Source organism: Phoca vitulina, unplaced genomic scaffold, assembly GCF_004348235.1.
Source record: "Phoca vitulina isolate PV1807 unplaced genomic scaffold, GSC_HSeal_1.0 scaffold8, whole genome shotgun sequence".
In the NCBI taxonomy this organism is placed as follows: domain Eukaryota; kingdom Metazoa; phylum Chordata; class Mammalia; order Carnivora; family Phocidae; genus Phoca; species Phoca vitulina.
This window is the reverse complement of record NW_022589711.1, coordinates 36,453,950-36,476,604: the sequence shown is the minus strand read 5'-3', so window position 1 is coordinate 36,476,604 and position 22,655 is coordinate 36,453,950. Positions and strand designations below refer to the sequence as shown.

Sequence of the window (22,655 nt, the reverse complement as noted above, 5' to 3'; positions counted from 1 at the left end):
GACCCTTCCTAGCTCCCACATCTGATTTACCCACCCTCTCCTCACCATGGCAAACCTGTCCTTGGCTTCCAGGGCTCTGCGATGGAGAATGTCCCGGTGCAAGACTATCAGCAGGAAGAGGAAGCCCAGGAGCACGTAGCCCAGGTTACTGAAAATGTTGTTGAAGGCACTAAGAGATGAGAGGGAAACCATGAGAGAGTCCAGGCGATCCCAGAGATTTGGAGAATGAATGAATGAATGCATGAATGAATACATGAATGAGTGAGTACTCTCAGCATTCCATGTTTTCTGCCCAGCCCTATCATCAGATTTCATGACTGGCAAATCATGAGAGATCATCTTTAACCTCACCCTTTATTTTAGGATGCCTAGCCTGTGATGTGTCCGTTTCCGCTCTGGGATGCCTGATTGGCTTCCCTAACCCTCACCCAAGCCTCTCTTATCCTGATGGCACTGATATGGGATGAATCCTGGCAAACAGCTGCTCCAAGGATGGGCAGCTTGGCCAAGAGTTTCAGCTACACCGTGAGAGGGAACTCTCATAGCCGGACCCATGCTATGTGTGTCAACATTCAGCTCTGGAACCGTGAAGGGTCAGCTGGTCATAGCCAGCTGCTTTATTTCAGGAAACTGAGGCTACTTTACTTCTGGGACAAGAAGCCTGGCTCCAACTGCCAGGCGAATGCTCTGTCCACTTCACCATGTTCTGGTGGGCAGAGCATGGCCTTGGAGGCAGCAGGCCTGGGTTCGAGTCCTGACAGCACTAACAGTCGAGGGACCTCCCACAACAAGTCCTTACCTTTCTAAGCCTTAGCATCTTCATCTGAAAATGGGAGTAATAATAATCCTATCTATTTTATGAGGTTGTTCAATGGACTAACACAGGAGCCACTCGCATGACGCTCACGGACGAGTGTCATCACAGCTGGGACCTGCTCTTTTCAAAAACATCTCTGCCCTCTTCTCAGCTGGTTATTCTTAGGAACACAGGAACGAGAGGAGCACATCTGGTCTCAAAACTTCTAGATTTCATCCTTCTTTACCCTTGACTGGGGTAGTTTTCCATGGTTGTTTTTAGTATTTTTAAAAACTGACATCGCATCACCCAGAAAGGAACCTGTAAATGCCTCACAGGCAACCAGAGGATGGGGCTCACCTCAGGACGCCCAGGGGGTGAGCACAGAGGAAGTTGTAGTAGCATATGTCCTGATTGCCCGTGGTGTTTGCCACCTGCAAAATCAAGAGTGAGAAGAGGAGCTGCATGTTTCCCCATCTGCTGAGCCCAGCCTGAAATCACAAAAGGCAGGCACTGCGCGCAGTGATTTGCCACATAACCAGTGTTCCTTCTCAGCCGAGGACAGGTCATCGTCTGCCCCCTTCACATAGCACAGGCTTATTAGGACTGTCATGATATGTTCTATTTTCTAGATGCATGTGGAAGGGTATGGAGCTGTCCCATGCTGTGCGTGGAAGTGCTAACCACGGGGCAAGTCAACATGAGGAGGTGTGTGTTCAGTTTTCTATATTTATCACCATCTCTATCATTGAGAACCTTCCCAGCTCTATCTTCTGACAGGGCCCTGAGGTACTCAGAGAATATTGAGATTACAAGCAGTGGTGCCCAAACCTCATAAAAGTCCTTCTCCTCATCCCATATTAAGTATGGAATTGGCTAAATATTATTAGACCATTGCTTTTCAAACTTGGCTATATATTAGAATCACTGGGGTTTAATCAATACTGATGCCTGGTTCTACTCTCAGAGACTTGGATCTAATTTGGTATGGGGTACGGCGTGGACACCAGGATTTAAAAGCTTCCCAGGTGATTCTGATGCACAGCAGTTTGAGAGGCACTGCCTTAGAAACACTGTCAGCCTCATCCTTTTAATTTATTTATTTTTTATTTTAAAGATTTTTAATTTATTTTTTGACAGAGAGACAGAGAGAGACAGAGAGAGAGGGAACACAAGCAGGGAGAGTGGGAGAGGAGAAGCAGGCTTCCTGCGGAGCGGGGAGCCCGATGCGGGGCTCGATCCCAGGACCTTGGGATCATGACCTGAGCCGAAGGCAGACGCTTAACGACTGAGCCACCCAGGTGCCCCCAGCCTCATCCTTTTTAAGTATTACATTTATGTAATAAATGCTAGAGATGGTCCTTAAGTGATCTGGACCCCAAGGTTCTATGAAAGAGTAATGAGGATTCTCAAGATGCTTTAATTATTATCTTTATTTTTTTTTTTTTTACTTTTAGTTCTTATTTTATATATTTTTTTAAATTTGAGTATCTTATTGGTTTTGTAAAGCTGTTTTTAGTTTTATAAAAAATATTTACCCTCAACGAGAGGGCACAGGCTAAATTACACACCAGGTTTCTTTGTTTTGGTCTGGAACTTTATTTACTTTATCCATTACCCCTTGATAATCAGAAGTTCAGCCTGGTAAATGGCAGATATAGTTGATAGATATTATGACTGAATGAGCATAAGGCAATACCTTCAAATTGGGTGACAAAATAATATAAGAGGTCCCAAGCCCTTCTGTGATAAAACAATTGGGAACTGGATATAAAGGTCCATCAAAGATGAAGCAATGGACAAGTCCAATTGGAACTGAAGGGGGAAATTCATACTTGGACTGAGCTCAAGTGATATATACTTTTCTCTGTAAGTCATAGCAAAGATCTCTCCCTGCAGTATGAAAGCTGGGCTTCTGGGCTTCTGGGTAATACTTACTATCTGGTAGGTGATGACCAGCTGGATCACAGGCAGTGCATAAAACACAGCGATGGTGACGATGTTCCTAAGCAGGCAGAAAGAACAGGAAATAGTCTTCCAAATTACCAATGGAATCTTTGCCCAATTTTTTAAAAAAGAATCCTTCCACCCCATAACTCCCTAGTTAACTTGTAAAAGTAATTAGAAACTGATTAATAGAGTTCCTGTCTCTCCAGAGTTCCACAACTACAATCATTGGTAAAACTATAAATAACACTTGCTTCTGCTTTACCCAAATCATGGATGAGGATGTTGTCTGATTGAAAGTGATCAGAGTGTAAGTAATGGGAGATGGATCGCATGAAGGGATGTGGCTCTCTTAGATACCTCTTAGTTCCAAAATGATGGTCCCACTATGAAATTCCATGGGGCCCCCACTGTCCCTTGCTTCCCTTGACCGTCTGTACCCAAGTAAAAGGGTGTCCTTCCAGAGAAAAGAATGGAAGAGCTATTACAGCATCAGGTTGGGGTTTCTGGGGGTGGTGCAGGGTGCAGGGTGTGGGGTGGGGGGGGGGTGTCTCCTGCCAGGTGGCTCAGCCTCTCGGGTTGGAGAGAGGATGCATCTGGAGGTGCTTGACTACCACAGGGCAATTTATCACTGGCTGGGGTACCATCTCCTCTCAGGGTGGTTTCCAGCTACTCTGAGATGCTGTAGACCTCTAGTCCCCGAAATCACTGGCTCTTCTAAGATCCAGGCTGGGTGAGAAGACAGAATACATATTAAGAACATAAAGGCTCCAGTTTAGTGTGTCTCAGGGGAGGTAGTGACAGGTTATTGTTATGTTGTCTTTCTGGAAATGGATTTGGTGTGCTCCCTAAACATGTGGGAGTCTACCATCATTCTCGTTTTTACTTTGTATGTATTTAGTTTAGGGCTGGTTGCCTTTTATAGTTTATTTTTGTTTTTCTTATGGAATGTGGCATGAATTCTCGGAACATCTACACCGTTGCCTCATTAAACGGAAACTGGTGCTGTGATTGTGGCTTTTACTAAGAAAACTTTCATTTTATTCAAGGGAACTGTGGTCCTAGCAATCATCTACTCACCAAAAATAAATCTTATATTTTTTGCTGATAATTCTCCGGTCCTTCCGGGACAGATCTGACAGGAAAAGGAACACCTAGGATACCAAATAAAAAGAGAATGCAAAACTGTACTTGGCTTTTTGGCAGAAGATACAAAGGAGAGCTTTACAAAATTTCAATCCAATACCTCGCTAGGGATTAAAAACATTTAATAAAACTTTTCTTTCAATTTTTTTTTTCACAATACCTCAGTAAAAATCTTAGTATTTTCTCTGAAATATTAAGAATCGGCTGATGCGGAAAAACTACTGGGAGTCTCAAATGCTTCATATATCTCAGGAACTGGTTTTCAGTTTTCAGAGATGTCCAGTGTGTGGTTCTCGAATGACAGGATTGAAACTGGGCAATCTACTTTCATCTCTCTTACTGGCTACAACACAATAAAATAAATATATGCCAGAAAGAAATGAGCTTTATTCCTGAAGGATGTTATGTGCAGAACCAGGGAGTTTTCCCAGGTATACCCCTCAGTGAATCTTTTCTTCCATTTGCTGGATCCCTTCCTCCTTTATGGTCCTCAGTCAGCCACTCAGACCCTGAGTGGTGGTGTCGTTGTTGCTGTTGTTGTTGTTTAAAGTTTTATTTATGTAAGTAATCTCTACACCCAACATGGGGCTTGAACTTACAACTCAGAGATCAAGAGTAGCATGTTCTTCTGGCTGAGCCAGCCAGGCTCCCCCAGACCCCGAGGACCTGGAATAAAATGCTCTGTTCTCCTAAATGCTCTCACTTTCTTCCTCCAGAAAGAAATGCTAATTAGCAGAGTATTGTTTATAGTCTGTACTTATGTTTTATCTCAAAAGCCCTCAGGGAAGTTTGGTTTTCCCTTGAAAGGAAAAAATAAAGGAAACTGAGGCTTGCTGAAGGTGTATTTGACTGTTGAACTTTCTGCCCTTGCCCAGAGTTTGGCCAAGCAGAGATACCTTGGTCCGGATGATGTTCTTATCACTCTCAATGTCTGGCAAGGTGTCGAAGTCACTCTCCTCCACGGAGCTGTCTGTGTCTGACTGGAACGTCTGCCCACTATTGGGGGAGGACATCTGCCTGTCAGGACTGGAACTTGACCCCTCTGAAACGGAGAAAACTCAGCTGCCTTCCAGAGCTAGGATGGACCCATGCAGCCCATTCCTCTCTGCAAAAAAGCACAGTGCTGACTCATTCTTGCAAATGTGATGGTAAAAATGAACTCCTTACCCACAATACATGTGCTTTCTCTCAATTCCTCCTCAGTGGACTTCTTTTTTTTTTTAAAGATTTTATTTATTTATTTGACAGAGAGAGACACAGCAAGAGAGGGAACACAAGTGGGGGGAGTGGGAGAGAGAGAAGCAGGCTTCCCGCGGAGCAGAGAGCCTGATGCGGGGCTCGATCCCAGGACCCTGGGATCATGACCCGAGCCGAAGGCAGACGCTTAACGACTGAGCCACCCAGGCGCCCCCTCCTCAGTGGACTTCTAATTGTCTATCTCTAGGGCCAAATACATATTAAGAACATAAAGGCATCTGCTCTGATAAAGTATCTGGATGCAAAAAATAAGATTATGCTTATATGTCATGTTTCATATTTTAAAATATGAACATAAATATATAAACATATACATGCACAGTTTTGTATAGCATCTACCACATATCCGTGTAAGCACACACATATCCAGCAGCTAGACATTGCTCGTGGAGAAAGTATTTGTACACCGAAATCCCCCACATGCCGTATCTATGATTATATAATGAGAACAACACTCTCGGGGAGAAGAGTCCTTGTGTTCTCGTGAATGTTTCCCAGAGCAGATGGGAATTTGCGCAGCTTGATGAGCACATGAGCTGAGCCTACCTTCCGCTTTATTTCTTCTGTTCAGAGTGTTAAAAAAAACCCAAAAAACCCACCACAACAAAACCCTGTTCTTACAGAGCCAGAAATAAGTAGCCTGCATGAAACCCACATGCTTCTCAACGTTACAGCACCACCCGAGCAGGAATAAGGCCTCTCCGCCCCTCTGCCCTGACATTTTAAGCGAACCATTCATAGACCCACAGGAACTGTCTCTTTCAGGCCACGCAATGAACCCTGGGGCGTTGCCATGTGAATGACTAGGTTCAGTTATGAAGTTAGCCAGAATGAACGACTGACACAGGCTACAGCCATGTTCACCTGCCGCAGAGCCTTAGTCTTCTGATCGCCCTTACTCCACTGAAACCTGAGAATGAAACAGCTCGTCAATTGACGTCAGGCTCCCTGACATTGACTCTGACACACTGTTCATGCCCCAAACTCAGGCCGGGTATGAAAACATCCCCACGGGATGTTTCCCACAGTAGGGGATTCGGCTCACGTGTGGCTGGCACAGAAGAACAGAACTGGAGAGAGTTAGAGCTGGAAGGAGCCTTCCAGATCACCCAACCAATTCATCTTATAAAGAAAAGACAGTCTTACATGATGACTGCCTTGCCCACTCTTGGTCAGTAGTGGCTGGAGGGCCCTTTGTATTCTGTTCTCTGGAGAGTTAGGAAATACTTCAACGAATGGACTCATTGTAGGAAATACCTATTGCCCCGTAATTGCTTCCTTCAGGGGTGCTGGCAGCAATGGGATGTGACACCACCATATTTCCAGAGCCTGTTGGAAAGAAACACAAAGAGGCCAACGCTTTACGTCCAGCTGCCGAAACAAAACAACACAACTCTAAGTAGTTTGAATCATAAGGCCACAACATTTTAAACTTGATTTTCTTTCTACCCTAATAATACAAGACTCACCAAACTTGACCTGTGGGCCAAATCTAGCCTGCCACCTGTTTTTGTACGGTCCTTAAAGTCAGAATGGTTTTAAAATTTTTAAATGGTTGTGCTCGCTTCGGCAGCACATATACTAAAATAAATGGTTGGGGAAAGAAATCAAAAGAGGATTTCATGACAGGTAAAAATTACATGAAATTCAAATTTCAGTATTCATATACAAATTTCTATCAAAACACAGCCACAGCCTTTGGGTTCTTCTATGGCTGCCTTTGGCTATGGCGGAAGAGTTGAGAAGCTGCGACAGAGACGTCTAACATATTTGCTCTTTGGCACCTTACAGAGAAAAAAATCTTCTGGTTCCTGCCTGAAGGGATTGCAGAATCGCAAGAACAAAGGGGCAGAGGTCCTAAAATCACTTGGAGGAAGGCCGCCACTGAATGGAAACATAGAAATAAACTTCTCTGATGAAAGCACTATAATTTGGAGGTGTTTAAAATAGCATTTAGCAGTACCCTGACTATCGGCCGGATGAGCCCAGATAGGGAGGACATTGCTGCACTCCTCGGAGGGATGAATGATGACAACTGAGCTAAGGATATGGAAGAATATGAGATATTTTGAGAGAGATTTCTGGATCTGTTGCCAAATGCCTCTTGGCAGGGAGAGAAAAACTGAATAAGATAATGTTCCTCAAACATTTTCATTGAGGTACTCCTTGTAGCAGCACAGGGAGCGAACTCATTCCTGAGTCTGGTGGTGTCATCTGGAGCCAGGCCAGCACAAGTATCAGAGAAAAATATCTCCGGACCATCTCCTTGGTTATCAGACAAGATGCTCTTCATTGAGTTTATCCACCCCTGAGGATTAGGCAGAGCTGAACAAGGAGAGGAGAAACCACAAACAAGCAGCTTATCTAGGCCATTTCTCTGACTGACTTAATGCTGCAATGCTTCCAGGAGCCACACTCCGTCTGTGGAGATGCAGGAGAATATTTCTTCACTGCCTCCTGAGCTTTGTCAAGGATCTGGGATATTGTCAGGCTGGCGGGAATTTCAATATTGGATCTTTCTTCTGAGGTGAGGTTGCTTGTATCACATTACAGGCAAAAAAAAGTCTGTGACTTAACTGGTCAGTCTCACATACTGTTGCAGGGAAATATATTTTCAGGGAAGACACATAACTGAGGATATTCTATAATAGCCTCACTGTAAATATATTTCCATTTCTTCACAGAAAATACACTTCGCTATAGCTTACATTCGTGCTCCAGTACGTAACACGTGTAACGGAACCAAGAGCCTCCAACAGTTCATCATTTGTCACAGCCAACTCTCTTCATCCAGCTCTTAAACTTCCTCCCACTGGTGAGTAGTAAAAACATTAAAAACAAGCCAATCTGTAGGCTTTATCATGGTTTTTACTCTTGGTGTGTCCATTCCTTTTCTTCATGAAGAAAAAGAATTAAATCCTGAGTTCAAAATATTCAGCCAGATGATGAAAGATGGCCTTAGAGACGCAATTTCCGTCCTCCTTTGGGTAGCGTAGCCAGAGTGGGCTCAGCTGGACGGCAAGGCCTTTGGCTAACACGGTGTTCCTGGTGGGCAAGGCTGTTCCCAGGCCCTCAGAATGCAGACTCCCTGGCACTGTCCCCAGGCCTGGGGATTCCTTGATCTAGTTCTTATCACTTCAAGAACACAGATGTTCCTTGGCCATTCTTGGGCTCACCCATAAATATGTAACATGGTGTCAAGACCCTCTGAGCTTTTCATCCAACTTCAAGGCAAAGAAGCAGGCTATTCTCAGACTCTTAAGTAGGAGATATTAAATTTTTTTTGTGCGCAATAGCAGTGTCATGTGGAGATGTTGTGTACAGTTTGGCTCTTTGACCTAGGACAGATTTGGCCATAGTCACAGCACAGAGCTTTGGTTGCTGCTTCTGCTCCTGCGACTACTGACTATAACGAATCCCACGTGCTATTCCTGCCACCGCTAGTGCTGCCGCCGTAACTCGTGCTCCCATTGTTGTTACTACGACGATGACTACTCCTACTACTCCTACTAGTACTACTACGACTACTAGTACAACTCCTACTACTACCGGCTAGTGTTTACCGAAAACTTACTGTATGTCAGACACCTTTTAAGTTCTTTACAAGAATTTACTCTTCTAATTTTTCAACAGCCCTATGAGGTGGGTACTACGATCACCATTTTAAAATAACAAAAGGGAGGCACTTGAGAAATCAAGTGATTTGCCCAGAGTCCCTCAGATCGTGGGTGGAGAGTGGTTCATTGTATTGGTTTCAGTTATAAATTTTCTTCTTCTTTTTGGGGGGGGAGAGAGAGAGTGTGAGTGTGAGCAGGGGGAGGGTCAGAGGGAGAGGGGAAGGGAGAGTCTTAAGCAGGCTCCACGCCCAGCATGGAGCCCAACTTGGGGCTCGATCTCATGACCCTGAGATCATGACGTGAGCCAAAACCAAGAGTCATGTGCTTAACTGACTGAGCCACCCAGGCGCCCAAAACGTATCTTCTTTTTTTAAAAGGATTTTATTTATTTATTTGAGGGAGGGAGAGAGAGCGAGAGAGAGCATGAACACGGGGCGCGGGGGGCAGAGGCAGAGGGAGAAGCAGACTCCCCGCTGAGCAGGGAGCCCGATGCGGGGCTCAATCCCAGGACCCTGGGATCATGACCTGAGCTGAAGGGCAGACGCTTAACTGACTGAGCCACCCAGGTGCCCCCAAAACTTATCTTCTTAACTGAAAAATAATACAGGGATTTTCCTTCAAAATATGAATGTCTGGCAGCAAGGGTGTTACTTTCATGGAGTGCCCAAGAATATCTTTCAAAAGAGACAAGGAGGTTGAGACTTCTTTGCATCTCCACTATAGGAAGCTGATACTTTAAAGAAGTATCTAAGCACAACATTTGTTTTTAGGTTGTCTACTGCTGTTTGTCGATGATTCTCTATTGGGTCATGCTAATATCTTCGTTCTGTCTAGTTCACTGCGGGGAGTCTCACAGAAACCATGGTGATGGGCTCATCCCAGGTGATGTAGCCTTTTACATTTCCCTCAGTGTCTTTCACATTTTTCTCTTTTCATGCTTAAGCTCCCTCTTTTTAAAAAATTTCTACTCAAGTATAACTAACACACAGTGTTATACTAGTTCCAGGTGTACAACATGATTCAACAATTCTGTACATTACTCAGTGCTCATCGTAAGTGTACTCTTACTCCCCATCACCTATTTCACCCATCACCCTACCTACCTCCCCTCGGGCAACCACCAGTTTATTTTCTGTATTTAAAAGCCTTTTTTTTTTTTTTCCATCTCTTTTTCTTTGTTCGTCTGCTTTGTTCCTTAAATTCCACATATGAGTGAAATCATATGGTATTTGTCTTTCTCTGACTGACTTATTTCACTTAGCAGTATACCCTCTAGATCCATCCATGTTGTTGCAAATGGCAAGATTTCATTCTTTTTTATGGCTGAGTAGTATTTTTTTTAAAGACTTATTTATCTATTTGAGAGAGAGAGAGTGTAAAGGGGGAGGGACAGAGGGAAAGAGAAAGAGAGAATCCTGAGGCACAGGATGTGGGGCTCCATCTCACCACCCTGAGATCATGACCTGAGCCGAAACCAGAGTCAGCCGCTTAAAGGACTGAGCCACCCAGGCACCCCTAAGTAATATTCTATCACACACACACACACACACACACACACACACCCCACATCTTCTTTATTCATTCATCTACCTATAGACACTTGGGCTGCTTCCATAATTTGGTTATTATAAATAATGCTGCAAGAAACATAGGGGTACATATATCTTTTTGAATTAGTGTTTTCATTTTTGGGGGATAAATACCCAGTAGAAATTACTGGATTATATGGTAATTCTATTTTTCAATTTTTTGAGGAATCTCCATACTGTTTTCCACAACAGCTGCACTAGTTTGCATTCCCACCAACAGTGCATGAGGGTTCCTTTTTCTCCATATCCTTGTTGGACACTTGTTATATCTTGCTTTTTTGATGTTAGCCATTCTGACAGGTGTGACAGGTATCTTATTGTGGTTTTGATTTGCATTTCCCTGATGATGATTGATGTTGAGCATCTTTTCAGGTGTCTGTTGGCCATCCGGATGTCTTCTTTGGAAAAATGTCTGTTCATGTCTTCTACGTATTTTTAAATTGGATTATTTGTGTGTGTTTTTTTGGTGTTGAGTTATATAGGTTCTTTATATACTTCAGATAAAATTCCTTATTGGATAAATCATTTGCAAATATCTTCTTCCATTCAGTAAGTTGTCTTTTTGTTCTGTTGATGGTTTCATTTGATGTGCAGAAACTTTTTATTTTGGTGTAGCCCCATTAGTTTATTTTTGCTTTTGTTTCCCTTGATCGAAGAGACATATCTAATGTTGCTAAGGCTGATGTCAAAGAGATTACAGCTTATGTTTTCTTCTAGAAGTTTTATGGTTTTAGGTCTCACATTTAGGTCTTTAATCTATTTCGAGTTTATTTTTGTGTATGGCGTAAGAAGACAGTGGTTCAGTTTCATTCTTTTGCATGAATGTCCAGTTTTTCCAGCACCATTTGTTGAAGAGACTGTCTTTTTCCTTCCCATTGTATATTCTTGCCTCTTTTGCTGTAGATTAATTGACCATAAAAGTGTGGGCTTATTTCTGGGTCCTCTATCCTGTCCCATTGATCTATGTGTCTATTTTTGTGCTAGTACCATACTCTTTTGATCACTACAGTTTTGTAGTATATCTTGAAATCTGCAATTGTGATACCTCCAGTTTTGTTCATCTTTTTCAAGACTGCTTTGGCTATTTGGGGTCTCTTGTGGTTCCATACAAATTTTAGGATTATTTATTCTAGTTCTGTGAAAAATGCTGTATTTTGATAGGGATCAAATCTGTAGATTTAAGCTCCCTCTTTTTAACCATTAACCTATGTCCTTTTATAAAGTTGTAATTAAAAAAATATTAGATGTGTAAATAGTAAGTGCAGAATGACACTAAAATCATAAAACCCAGAATTTTTGGCATTTTGGTGTTACTGAGAAGCCCTCTGCTATGAGAAGTAGAAGTGTGCATAGGAAAATGCTTGAGTTTGGTTATGGTAGGAGGTTGAAATGGTTTGTGGGAAGCAATGTTTTTGTGGGTGTAAACAAAGGAGAAAAAAACACAAAAGCTAAAATCAAAGCAAGCGAGCAAACAAAAACAATCACTGTTTTGTTAGGTGAAACTTCATTAAAAAGCAAAAGCCAGCTGGGTGGGTCTGTTCAGACTTGGATGTGTTACTGACTTCGATACTCAGCTCTGGCTCATCTGCAACACCAGTGGTTCTATGATGGACAAGAACATCAGGATTTTCATGGGCAATACAAAACACAAAGATGTTTGAACTTTGTGGACTTCTATAGGCACAGTTTAAATATGAGATTGGCCAACACGGGATAACGGTATTCTATTAATTTTTCTAACGTCTAAGGCCTTCACTGACTGCAAAAAACCAAAGCGTCATCTCCCGAACTTCAAATATACTTGATGCTCCCAGAAGGGGAGTTATATTTATATTTAACTCTATGGTATTTAGAAATAATTAAACACAAAATATCAGTTTATAGGACAGACCAAGATGTTCTGGGTGGGAAGAAGTAAACATATAAAGTTGTGAATGAGCTCATCTTAATGAAGAAACTTGTCCTGGCATCTTTTTTTCGGAGCATGAACCCTTTGCCATCTGTTTACTAACATTGAATAAGATATGCTTGCATGCTGGCTTTTTATGTTAAGTGCTCAGTGTGAGGAGGAAAACTTCATTTTGAGCATGTTTGGATCTTTCAGGGACTTCATATTTATAATCGTCCTGCCTTCTTCTGTCTCTGGACTCAGGAGGTTGGAAGCTGAAGAGGGAGTCAGAAATGATGCGAACTCACTGCCCAGAAATTTCAGTTTTATGCCAATAGGCTACCTATCCCCAAAGTTTCAAAAGTTGAGGAGAGAGTTCCAGTCCAAGACAGCAACGTGGGAAGACACTGAACTCACCTCCTCCACGGACACACCAAATCTACACCTATTTATAGAGCAATTCCTCCTGAAGAACTGAGGGCTGACTGAGCAGCTTCTGCACAACTAAAGATAGAAGAGCAAGAAAAATAAAGACGTGCTAACGAAGGGCCCTGTAGGAACTGCTGTGGAAGGGATAGTTCTGAGGGACCGTGAGCAGCTTTGTCTGCCTTGGGGCACAGACAAAAGCCATGGTTTAAAAGGGCAACTAGAATAGAAAAGATCCAGCCTTAGAACTCCACCAATGGTGGGAGAGCTACTGGAACTCTCTCTGCTGGGAAGAGCAGGCAAGGGCCTTGGTTCACCGTCCCCCTCCACCTGGATAGTGTACAGGGGAGCAGGTTCCTGGTCCTCCAGGCGTCAGAGCTGGCCTGCCTTCTCAGTGCATGTTAGTTTTAGAGCTTCTCTCTTCAGAAAGATAAATAAACTTTAAATATAAACAGGGACACCTGGGTGGCTCAGTTGGTTAAGCATCTGCCTTTGGCTCAGGTCATGGTCCCAGGGTCTTGGGATCGAGTCCCGCATTGGGCTCTCTGCTCCGTGGGGAGTCTGCTTCTCCCTCTCTCTCTGCCACTCCCCCTGCTTGTGCTTTCTCTCTCTGACAAGTAAATAAGTAAAATCTTAAAAATATATATATACTTATATATATGTATAAACAATATATGTGAAGCTTTTCTATTCTATTAAAATTTGCCACTAATGTTAAGCTTATCTATTAAAGACAATGTTTGTGAGGGAAAAAAAAAAGACAGGCATCCCAAGTCCCCAATGACAAGCTGGGTAAAATCTCTGTTTTGGCATTCCTTTTAACCTATCAATACTCCATGACCACACTTCCAGATTTCAGCATCTAGAGGAAGAAATCCAAGTCATGCTCACCTGGTCACTTTCTCATTACCCCCACCCCCCTGCTATCTTCCTCCCACCATCCTACTGGGCTGAGTGAAGTGGGCTTCTTCTCTTTTGCAAGAGTTTTCCTTGCCTCATCTTCTTGTTGTGGTAGCATTTGACCTCTCCCTTTCAGATGTCTAGGTCCACATTGATTTGAGCGGGACACCATGCCAAGTCTAATGGGATCCTCCTTCCCTTTCAGACACTGCTTCTAGCATTTTCTGTGGCTACCAGCCCCCAGGGCATGCCCTGTAGCTCTGAGCTCCACTGATCTTCCTGTAGCCGCCATAGTTACAGGGATCCTGGCCCTTGGGAGAGAAAGGCATTTCTGTATCCTTGCTCCTTGGCAAAGGTTCCTCCCCTGAAATGTCTCACCTTAGCTTTCAGCTAAATAGTGTCCCTCACTTGCTTCTGTCTCTTGGTCCAGGCTGGTTTCTCAATGCTCCCTTTGATGTGCTTAAAAGAGTTGCTAACTGGTTCTTTCCTAGGGGAGAGTGTGTCTTCTCTGTTCTTGTCTTCAGCATCTAGGTCTTGTCTCACTTGTTGTCATATACCATCTTTCTGATACAGCCTGTCTGCATAACAAAGGCTCCTGATTCTCCCTATTTCAAAGCCTTTGTGGTGAAAAATCCTATTCCCTACTTCCTAACTAAGCTGGGATTTCATTCAGGTATCCTCACCTGGCAGTCCGTGTGTTTAAGTCAGATAATCTCAGTTGGGGGGTAGAGGTGGGGGGGCATTTTGCCCCCAGGAGGACATTTGGCAATGTCTGGAGACATTTTTAGTTGTCACGAGGATGGAGTGTACTAGTGGTTTCTAGTAGGTAGAGGTGAAGAATGCAGTTAAACATCCTACAGTGCACAGGACAGTCCCTAACAACAAAGAATTATCTGGCCTGTAATGTCAATAATGTGGAGTTTGAGAAACACAGGTCTTAGGGGAAGATGATCTCATCCTAGTTCTGTAAGTAGGCTTGATTGATCTGTAGGTAAATCTACTCCTTTGCAGTGACTGATTTAACAATAAGTAAATGACCTGCTCTACACCAGTGAAACATGAGAAGTTACTGGGTGCTTCTGAAAAAGTCCTTCCTTTTGGACATTGGTCAGGTGAGGGTGTCAAGCTAATTCACCTCACCACCAGCACTGGAAGTAAAGCAGAGTCGAGGGAATGGCGGGGAAAAGGACCAGGGCCACCAGACTCAGTTAACCCTAAAGCCCACCCTTCTGCTCAACTTGCAAGGAGAGGAGCCCCTTTACTGTTTAAGCATGTTTTGAGATCTATTTTGTTGTTATTTGCAACCATGTGAATCCTAACTGATGCATCTTTACTCTTTCTTCCTCCCTCCCCACCTTCTTCCCTCCCTTCTCCCCCTCCCTCTGTCTTTCTTTCTCCCTCACTTCCTCTTTCTCTCTTCCTTCCTTCCTTTCCTCTTTCTTTCTCTCTTTCTTTTTTCTTTCTTTCTTTCTCTCTCTCTCTCTTTCTTTCTTTCTTTCTTTCTTTCTTTCTTTCTTTCTTTCTTCTCATTCATTCATTTCTGCTTGCCGCCTGAAGGGTGCCCATAGCTCTTAATTTTCATTATTTTATTTTATTTTATTTTTTATTTTTTATTTATTTATCTGAGAGAGAGAATGGGAGACAGAGAGCATGAGAGGGGGAGGATCAGAGGGAGAAGCAGACTCCCCGCTGAGCAGGGAGTCCGATGCGGGACTCGATCCCGGGACTCCAGGATCATGACCTGAGCTGAAGGCAGTCGCTTAACCAACTGAGCCACCCAGGCGCCCCCATAGCTCTTAATTTTCAGAGCCTTCTTGATCTTGGACAATGATCTGGCTAAAGTCTCAGCTCTGTCCACCTACACTTCACTGTTCAGGAAACTCTTCTGAACACAGAAATCCCTTGAATTATCATTACAATAATAAAATGTCTTCACTCATAGAATAAAAATAACAGACCATCCTTTCACAGAGCACCAATGGGATCCAACTAATCAGGCTTTCTAAGTTCAACTGAGACCTAAAATAAGAGCAAAACTTGGAGAGCACTAGAAGAAAAAGGATGAGATCCAGAGAGAAGACAAATTCATTTACACATTTTATGAATACAAGGGAAAGTAGGACTTTGGATTTTAAAGACCCTAGAGCAGGTGTCCTTTCACAGTCTTTCATACTGCTAGTTGAATGTTATCAAAACCAATTGCCCGGGTGGCTGGAAAAATAAACATGCTGGCATTGAGGAAGACAAAAAATCAAAGAATGGCAGGAGAAGCAGCCCTCCAGCAGAGTGAGAAATGTTCCTGCTGGGTGGGCAGGGGATCAGTTTGTGTCTTTCTAATATTCTGTGGGCTCATTTAAGTACAGAAAACACAGAACTAAACATCTGCTGCATGTGACTTAAAAATCAAGTGTCATTTCACCATTCCTTTTCCAAATAAGCACTATATGCCAAAGAACTTATGAACACTATCTCACACTGATTTAGACTTTTCAAAAATGAGGACATTTACAAAAGGTATAAGCTTCAGTTATAAGATAAATAACTCCTGGGGATACAAGGTGCCACCTGGTGACTATAGTTAGTGCTACTGTACTGTATATTTGAAAGTTCCTAAGAGAGTAGATCTTAAAAGTTCTCATCAGAAGAAAAAAAAATTATAACTGTGTGTGGTGATGAGTGTTAACTAGACTTATCATGGTGATCGTTTTGCAATATATACAAATATCAAATCATTTGGTTGTACACCTGAAACTTATACAGTGTTACTTGTCAATTATTTCTCAGTTAAAAAAATGAGGACATTTAAATTTTTTCAAGTTTTGATAAAAAGATCAGCTCATCGAATTCCTTTGTTCAAATTATCAAACTGGAGGAAAGGGCATATTACTATATTTGAATAATCAGTTACTCTGGATTTCCCGAAGTATTATACTCTTTATTACACTAATTAGTCTCAAATATTTCAGGTTTTTAGCTACTTGAACAAAAAAACCTCTATCTCAATTTGGGAAAAGTGAACTTTGTATTAGAGTTGACACAATAAATTCTTATTGTTCACAAGTCAGTTTGGGGATAACAATTTACATCCTAGAAAAGATTAAACTTTAAAAAAAAGATGAATGGCTGATAAATGGGCTATGGGTAACTGCAAGGGATACTCCGAGCAAAGGTTCTTAGTATGAGCTCCATATCTCAGTAATTACCAACTATGAAAACTGGTTCTCACTAGCTCTGCTTTCTCTAGAAAGACTGCTGATTAGATTACTCTGTGGGATAGGTACCAAGGGAGGGTTTGGAAATTATGAAAGGCAGAGAGACAAAAGAAGTACAAATGGGATGTTGACAAATACTCGATATCATTTGAATTTGAAACCAGGGGTTTTTCTTACCATCACTGGAACCAAAGCTTCCATCGATGGATTTTCTTTTAAACCTATAAACAAGCACACACACATGATTCTAAGACAGTGAAAACCTCAGCATTTTACATTTATTCCCCATAGACTTTGTTGCAGATTGTCTGCTAGGATCTCTTAAAAATGAGGCTTTGCATGTGGAGAAACTGGACCTCTGATACGTTGCTGGCGGGACTGTAGAATGGTGTAGCCACTTTGGAAAACTTCGGCAGTTCCTCAGAAAGTTAAACATAGGCTTACTGTATGGCCCAATTCCACTCCCAGGCATGTATCTACATACATAAATTCATTAATCTATTTTCAGATTATTTTATTTTCAGATAATTCACACATCATAAAATTCACCCTTTAATGTGCATATTTCAATGAATTTTAGTATGTCCACAAAACTGTGCAACAATCACTATTATCTAATTCCAGAACATTTTCATCACCCCCCAAATTAAAAACCTATTAGCAGTCACTCCCTAATACCCACTTCTATACATTTCTGACAACCACAAATCTACTTTCTGTCTCTATAAATTTGCCTATTCTGGAAATTTCATATAACTCATACTATCTGTGGTCTTTTTTGACTGGCTTCATTCATTAAGCATAATGCTTTCAAGGTTCATCTATGTGGTAGCATGAATCAATACATCAGTCTTTTATGATTGAATAATATTCCTTTGTATGGATACACCATGTTTAATTTATTTGTTTACATTCGATGGACATTTGGTTGTTTCCATGTTTTGGCTATCATGAATAACACTGCTATGAACATTTGTGTACAAGTTTTTGTGTGGATACATGTATTAAATTCTCTTGGGTATACCTACGTACGGAAGTGTTGGGTATGAGGTAACACTATGTATTTTTTTTTCAAACTTTTCCACAGTAGCATTGTATCAGGAACTATTTTATTTTCCTACTAGCATTGTATAAGGTTTCAATTTCTGCACGTCTTTACCAACTCTTGTTGTTTTCCATTAAAAATTACAGTCAACCTAGTGGATAAGAAATGATATCTAATTGTTTTCTTGATTTGCATTTCCCTGATGGCTAATGATGTTGAACATGTTTTCATATGCTTACTGGCCACTTGTATATCTTCTTTGGATAAATAGCTATTCAAACCTTTTGCCCATTTTGTTTACTTTTCTTTGTATCATTGGCTTATAAGAATTCTTTATATAGTGTGGATACTAGACTCTTAACGGATATATGAGTTGCAAACATTTTCTCCAGTTTTGTGTGTTGTATTTTCACTTCCTTGATAGGCCCTTTAAAAGTACAAAAGTTTTGGGGTGCCTGGGTGGCACAGTTGGTTAAGCACCTGACTCTTGGTTTCAGTTCAGGTCGTGATCTCAGGATTGAGAGATGAAGCCCCGTGTTGGGTTCTGTGCTCAGTGGGGAGTCTGCTTGAGATTCTCTCTCCTTCTGCCCTTCTCTCTCCTGTTCTCTCTCTCTAAAATAAAATAAATAAATCTTTTAAAAAAAAAAAGCACAGGGGCCTCTGGGTGGCTCAGTCGTTAAGCGTCTGCCTTCAGCTCAGGTCATGATCCCAGGATCCTGGGATCAAGCCCCGCATCAGGCTCCCTGCTTCTCCCTCTGCTGCTCCTCCTGCTTGTGCTCTCTCTCTCAAATAAATAAATAAAATCTTTAAAAACATTTTTTAAAAAGCACGAAAGTTTTAATTTTGATGAAGTATAATTTATCTATTTTTTTTTTCTTTTGTTACCTGTGCTTCTGGTGTCCCATCTAAGAAAGTATTGCCTAATCCAAGGTCACAAAAGATTTACACCTCTGTTTTCTTCTGAAGTTTTATTGATTTAGCTCTTATATTTGGAACTTTGTTCTGAGTTAATTTTTTTAAAAAGATTTTATTTTTTAAGTAATCTCTATACCCAATGTGGGCCTTGAACTCATGACCCAGAGATCAAGAGTCACGTGCTCTTCTGATTGAGCCAGCCAGGCACCCCTTGTTCAAACTTTGTTCTTTTTCAGGTTGATACTCAGTTGTCTCAACAACATTTGTTGAAAAGGATATTCTTTTTCCATTGAATTGTCTTGGTACCCTTGTCAAAAATAGGATCATAAATGTAAGGGTTTATTTCTGAACTCTCAATTCTGTTCTGTCGATTTATATGTCTTTCCACATGTCAGTGCCAGAGTTTTGATTATATAGCTTTGTAGTAAGTTTTGATAGGAAGTGTAAGACCTCCAGTTTTGTTCTTTTTTTTTTTTTTTTTTTTTTATGACTATTTTACCTATTCTGGGTCCCTTGCATTTCCCTAGGAATTTTAGGATCAGTTTGTCAGTTTCTGTAAGAAGGTCAGCTGAGACTTTGATAGGGATTGTTTTGGATCTACTGTAGATCAATTTGGGGAGTATAACCATGTGTTTTAGTTTCTGTTGCTGCTATAACAAATTATCACAAACTTAGTGGCTTAGAATAATACAAATTTATTATCTTATAGTTCTGAATGTCAGAATTCCAAACTGTGTCTTATGTGGCTAAAATCAAGGTAGCAGACAGGGCTGTATTCCTTCTAGGGGCTCCTGGTTATCCTGGTATCCTGGGGGATTACCCTTTTCCTTGCTTTGTCTAGCTCCTAAAGGCTGCCTCCACTCCTTACTCGTGGCCCCTTCCTCTACCTTCAAAGTGCACTGCTCCAATCTCTGCTTCCATCATCACACCTCCTCCTTCTGCCCTTGACCCACTGCTTCCCTCTTACAAGGACCCTTGTGATTAGATTATACCCACATGGATAATCCAGAACAATCTCCATAATTTTATCACATCCGTAAAATCTCTTTTTGCCATGTAAAGTAACATGTTCACAGGTTCTGGATATTAGGATGTGGTCATCTTTTGGGGGCCATTATTTTACTACACCATCTTAATAATATTCAGTCTTCCAAACCATGAACGTGGGATATCATTCCATTTATTTAGGTCCTCTTTAATTTCTTTCAAGGATGTTTTGTCATTTTCAGTGTACAAATCTTATATTTAATTTGTTGAATTTATTCTTAAGTATTTTATTTTTTTAAAAATATATTTTTTTTATTTTAGAGAGAGCGAGCGAGCAGGGTGGAGAGGGGAGAGGGAGAGAGAGAATCCTCAAGCAGACTCCCTGCTGAGCGAGGACCCACCCCCCTCCATGTGGGGCTGGATCCCAGGACCCTGAGATCATGATCTCAGCCAAAACCAAGAATCAGACACTCAACTGACTGAGTCACCCAGGCGCCCCAAGTATTTTATTATTTTTGATACTATTGAAAATGGAAATGTTTTCTTAATTTTATGCTTGGATTGTTCATTGCTAGTGTACAGAAATACAATTGGTTTTTGTATATCAATCTCATATCCTATAATCTGGATGAACTCAGTTTCTTTTTGGAGGTGATGAAAATTAGTGGTGATGGTTGTTGCAACAGTGAATATACTAAAAACCATTGAACTGTATACTTTAAAAGGGTGAATTTTATGATCTGTGAATTATGTCTCAGTGAAGCTATTACTAAAAAAGCCAGGTATATCATTTAGAAATGTCTGTCAAACATTGAAATGTGAATTACTGTCCTATGTCAAATGAGCCTCTCTTTTGGATGTGAGGTTGGAGTCAGGGAGGAGGAAAGTTAGGGGCTAGACATGCTTATGCTTTGGTATATGCTCTTAACTTTCAGACGGCTACTCTAGAAGTTGTACACTCCTGATCCTGGTATGTTTGGTGGAAGAACTTCTCTTCATAGCTCTTTTTTTCCTAGACACAGCAAACTCATCCCTGCCTCAGGGCCTTTGCTATTGTTCTCTGTCTGGGCCACTGTCTCCCCCCATCCTCACATGGCTGGCTCCTTCTTGCTATTAAAGTCTTGCTTCTGAGAGATCTTCCTTGCTGAACAAATCAAATCTAAAGTAGCTTCCCCAATCCAACCATTCTCTATCACACTACAGTGTTTGTTTGTTTTTTTTCTGTCACTAGCTGAAATTATTTGCTTTATTAATTGCTTGCTTGCTTATGTGTTTCTCCTCTGTACAATATAAACTCTATTAGAGCAGGGATCTAGACTGTCTTGTTCGCCACTGCATCCCTAAACTCTGGGACAGAGCCTGGCACATAGGAAATGATAACTAAATATTTGTTGAATGAACAAAGCATATTATTAAGGAGAGCAGTTACAATTTGGCCCACCTGTTCTAGCTGGCAAATGAGGCTTTGGCAAAGTCTCTTTTTAAAAAAAAAAAAAGTTTAAAATTTTAATTCCAGTATAGTTAACACAGTGTTATATTAATTTCAGGTGTACAATATAATGATGCAACAATTCTATACCTTACCCAGTGCTCATGATGGTGAGTGCGCTCTTTAATCCCCTTCACCTGTTTCACCAATTCCCCCCACCCACCTTCCTTCTGGTAACCCTGTTTGTTCTCTATAGTTAAGAGTCTGTTTCTTGGTTTGTCTGTCTTTCTTTCTCCCCCCTCCCTTTGCTCATTTGTTTTGTTTCTTAGATTCCACACTTGAGTGAAGTCATATGGTCTTTGTCTTTCTCTGACTGACTTATTTCATTTAGCATAATACTCTTTAATTAATGCTATTGCACTTTTTGGGTAAATACCCAGTAGTGCAATTACTGGATCATAGGGTAGTTCTATTTTTAACTTTTTGAGAAATCTCCATACTGTTTTTCACAGTGGCTGCACCAGGTTGCATTCCCGCCAACAGTGCATGAGGGTTCTTTTTCTCTACATCCTCGCCAATGCTTGTTGAAGTCCCTTTTTAAAACAATCCTAGTGATATTAACTGGCAAGCAATTACATGGACTCATAAAAGATGATGTGTTTGTACTAACAGGCTTTAACCTACATTTGCTGTAGGTTTTGGAGCTGACAAAATTCTTCAGTAGAGGAGTTAAATGATTTAGAAAACTAGGCTGAGGCAGGCAGTATCCCATGAGCAAAGGAGAAAATAGTAAATGAGAACTATGCCAGATTGATTACAAAATGGCTACATGTCCTCTTGTATTCAGCTCCTTAAATCGAAAGTTGGAGTCTGTATCTTCACCTCTTGAATCTAGGCTGGCCTCATGACTTGTTTTGACTAATAGAAAGGAGAAGTGATATCATGCCACTGCTGAACCTACGTCTTAAGGAGGCCTTGCACTCTTCTGCCATCTTTCTTGGAGATACAATAAGCCAGGGCCAGCCTGAGGGAATTTGAGAGACCAAGTGCTGCTGAGGCTGGTCTAGAAGAGCCAGCTCCTAGCTGACCTGCCGGGTGATTGTACTCTATGACCACACCCAACTGAGATCTCTGAGCCCAGTCTGGATTAGCAGCAGCATCTGGCTGACCCAGAGATTTGTAAGTAAACTTAAATATTTATTGCTGTATGCTATTGGAGTTTTTATGGTTGATTTTTATGTAGCATTATCGTGGCCATAGATAACCAATACAAGAATCAAGGGAAGGATGAATACTCTCAGGATTGTGCAGTTTGAACTCAATGTCTGGCAGGGTGGTTGGGAGAAATGAATAAGAGAACATATATCCAGACGTGGACGGAATTGGAGAGTGTTATGCTGAGCGAAATAAGTCAATCAGAGAAAGACATGTATCATATGACCTCACTGATACGAGGAATTCTTAATCTCAGGAAACAAACTGAGGGTTACTGGAGTGGTGG

General features: G+C 41.5%; 1 protein-coding gene and 1 long non-coding RNA gene across 4 annotated transcripts in view; one reads left to right on the top strand and one right to left on the bottom strand.

Moving 5' to 3' along the window:
* Window positions 1–22,655, bottom strand: part of SIDT1 (SID1 transmembrane family member 1) — a 91,185-nt gene that overhangs the window by 19,347 nt on the left and 49,183 nt on the right. For all 3 annotated transcript variants that reach the window (XM_032406554.1, XM_032406555.1, XM_032406553.1), the window contains exons 10-16: window positions 16,956–16,999; window positions 6,404–6,475; window positions 4,786–4,931; window positions 3,824–3,897; window positions 2,735–2,801; window positions 1,157–1,230; window positions 46–169 (exon numbers count right to left, since the gene is read on the bottom strand). In XM_032406554.1, the coding sequence (XP_032262445.1) occupies window positions 46–169; window positions 1,157–1,230; window positions 2,735–2,801; window positions 3,824–3,897; window positions 4,786–4,931; window positions 6,404–6,475; window positions 16,956–16,999 (601 nt within the window). The remainder of the gene's footprint in view (window positions 1–45; window positions 170–1,156; window positions 1,231–2,734; window positions 2,802–3,823; window positions 3,898–4,785; window positions 4,932–6,403; window positions 6,476–16,955; window positions 17,000–22,655) is intronic.
* LOC116633830 lies at window positions 108–8,252 on the top strand. Its single transcript, XR_004299790.1, has 3 exons — window positions 108–261; window positions 1,429–1,504; window positions 7,831–8,252. It is a non-coding gene; the product is annotated as an uncharacterized LOC116633830 (long non-coding RNA).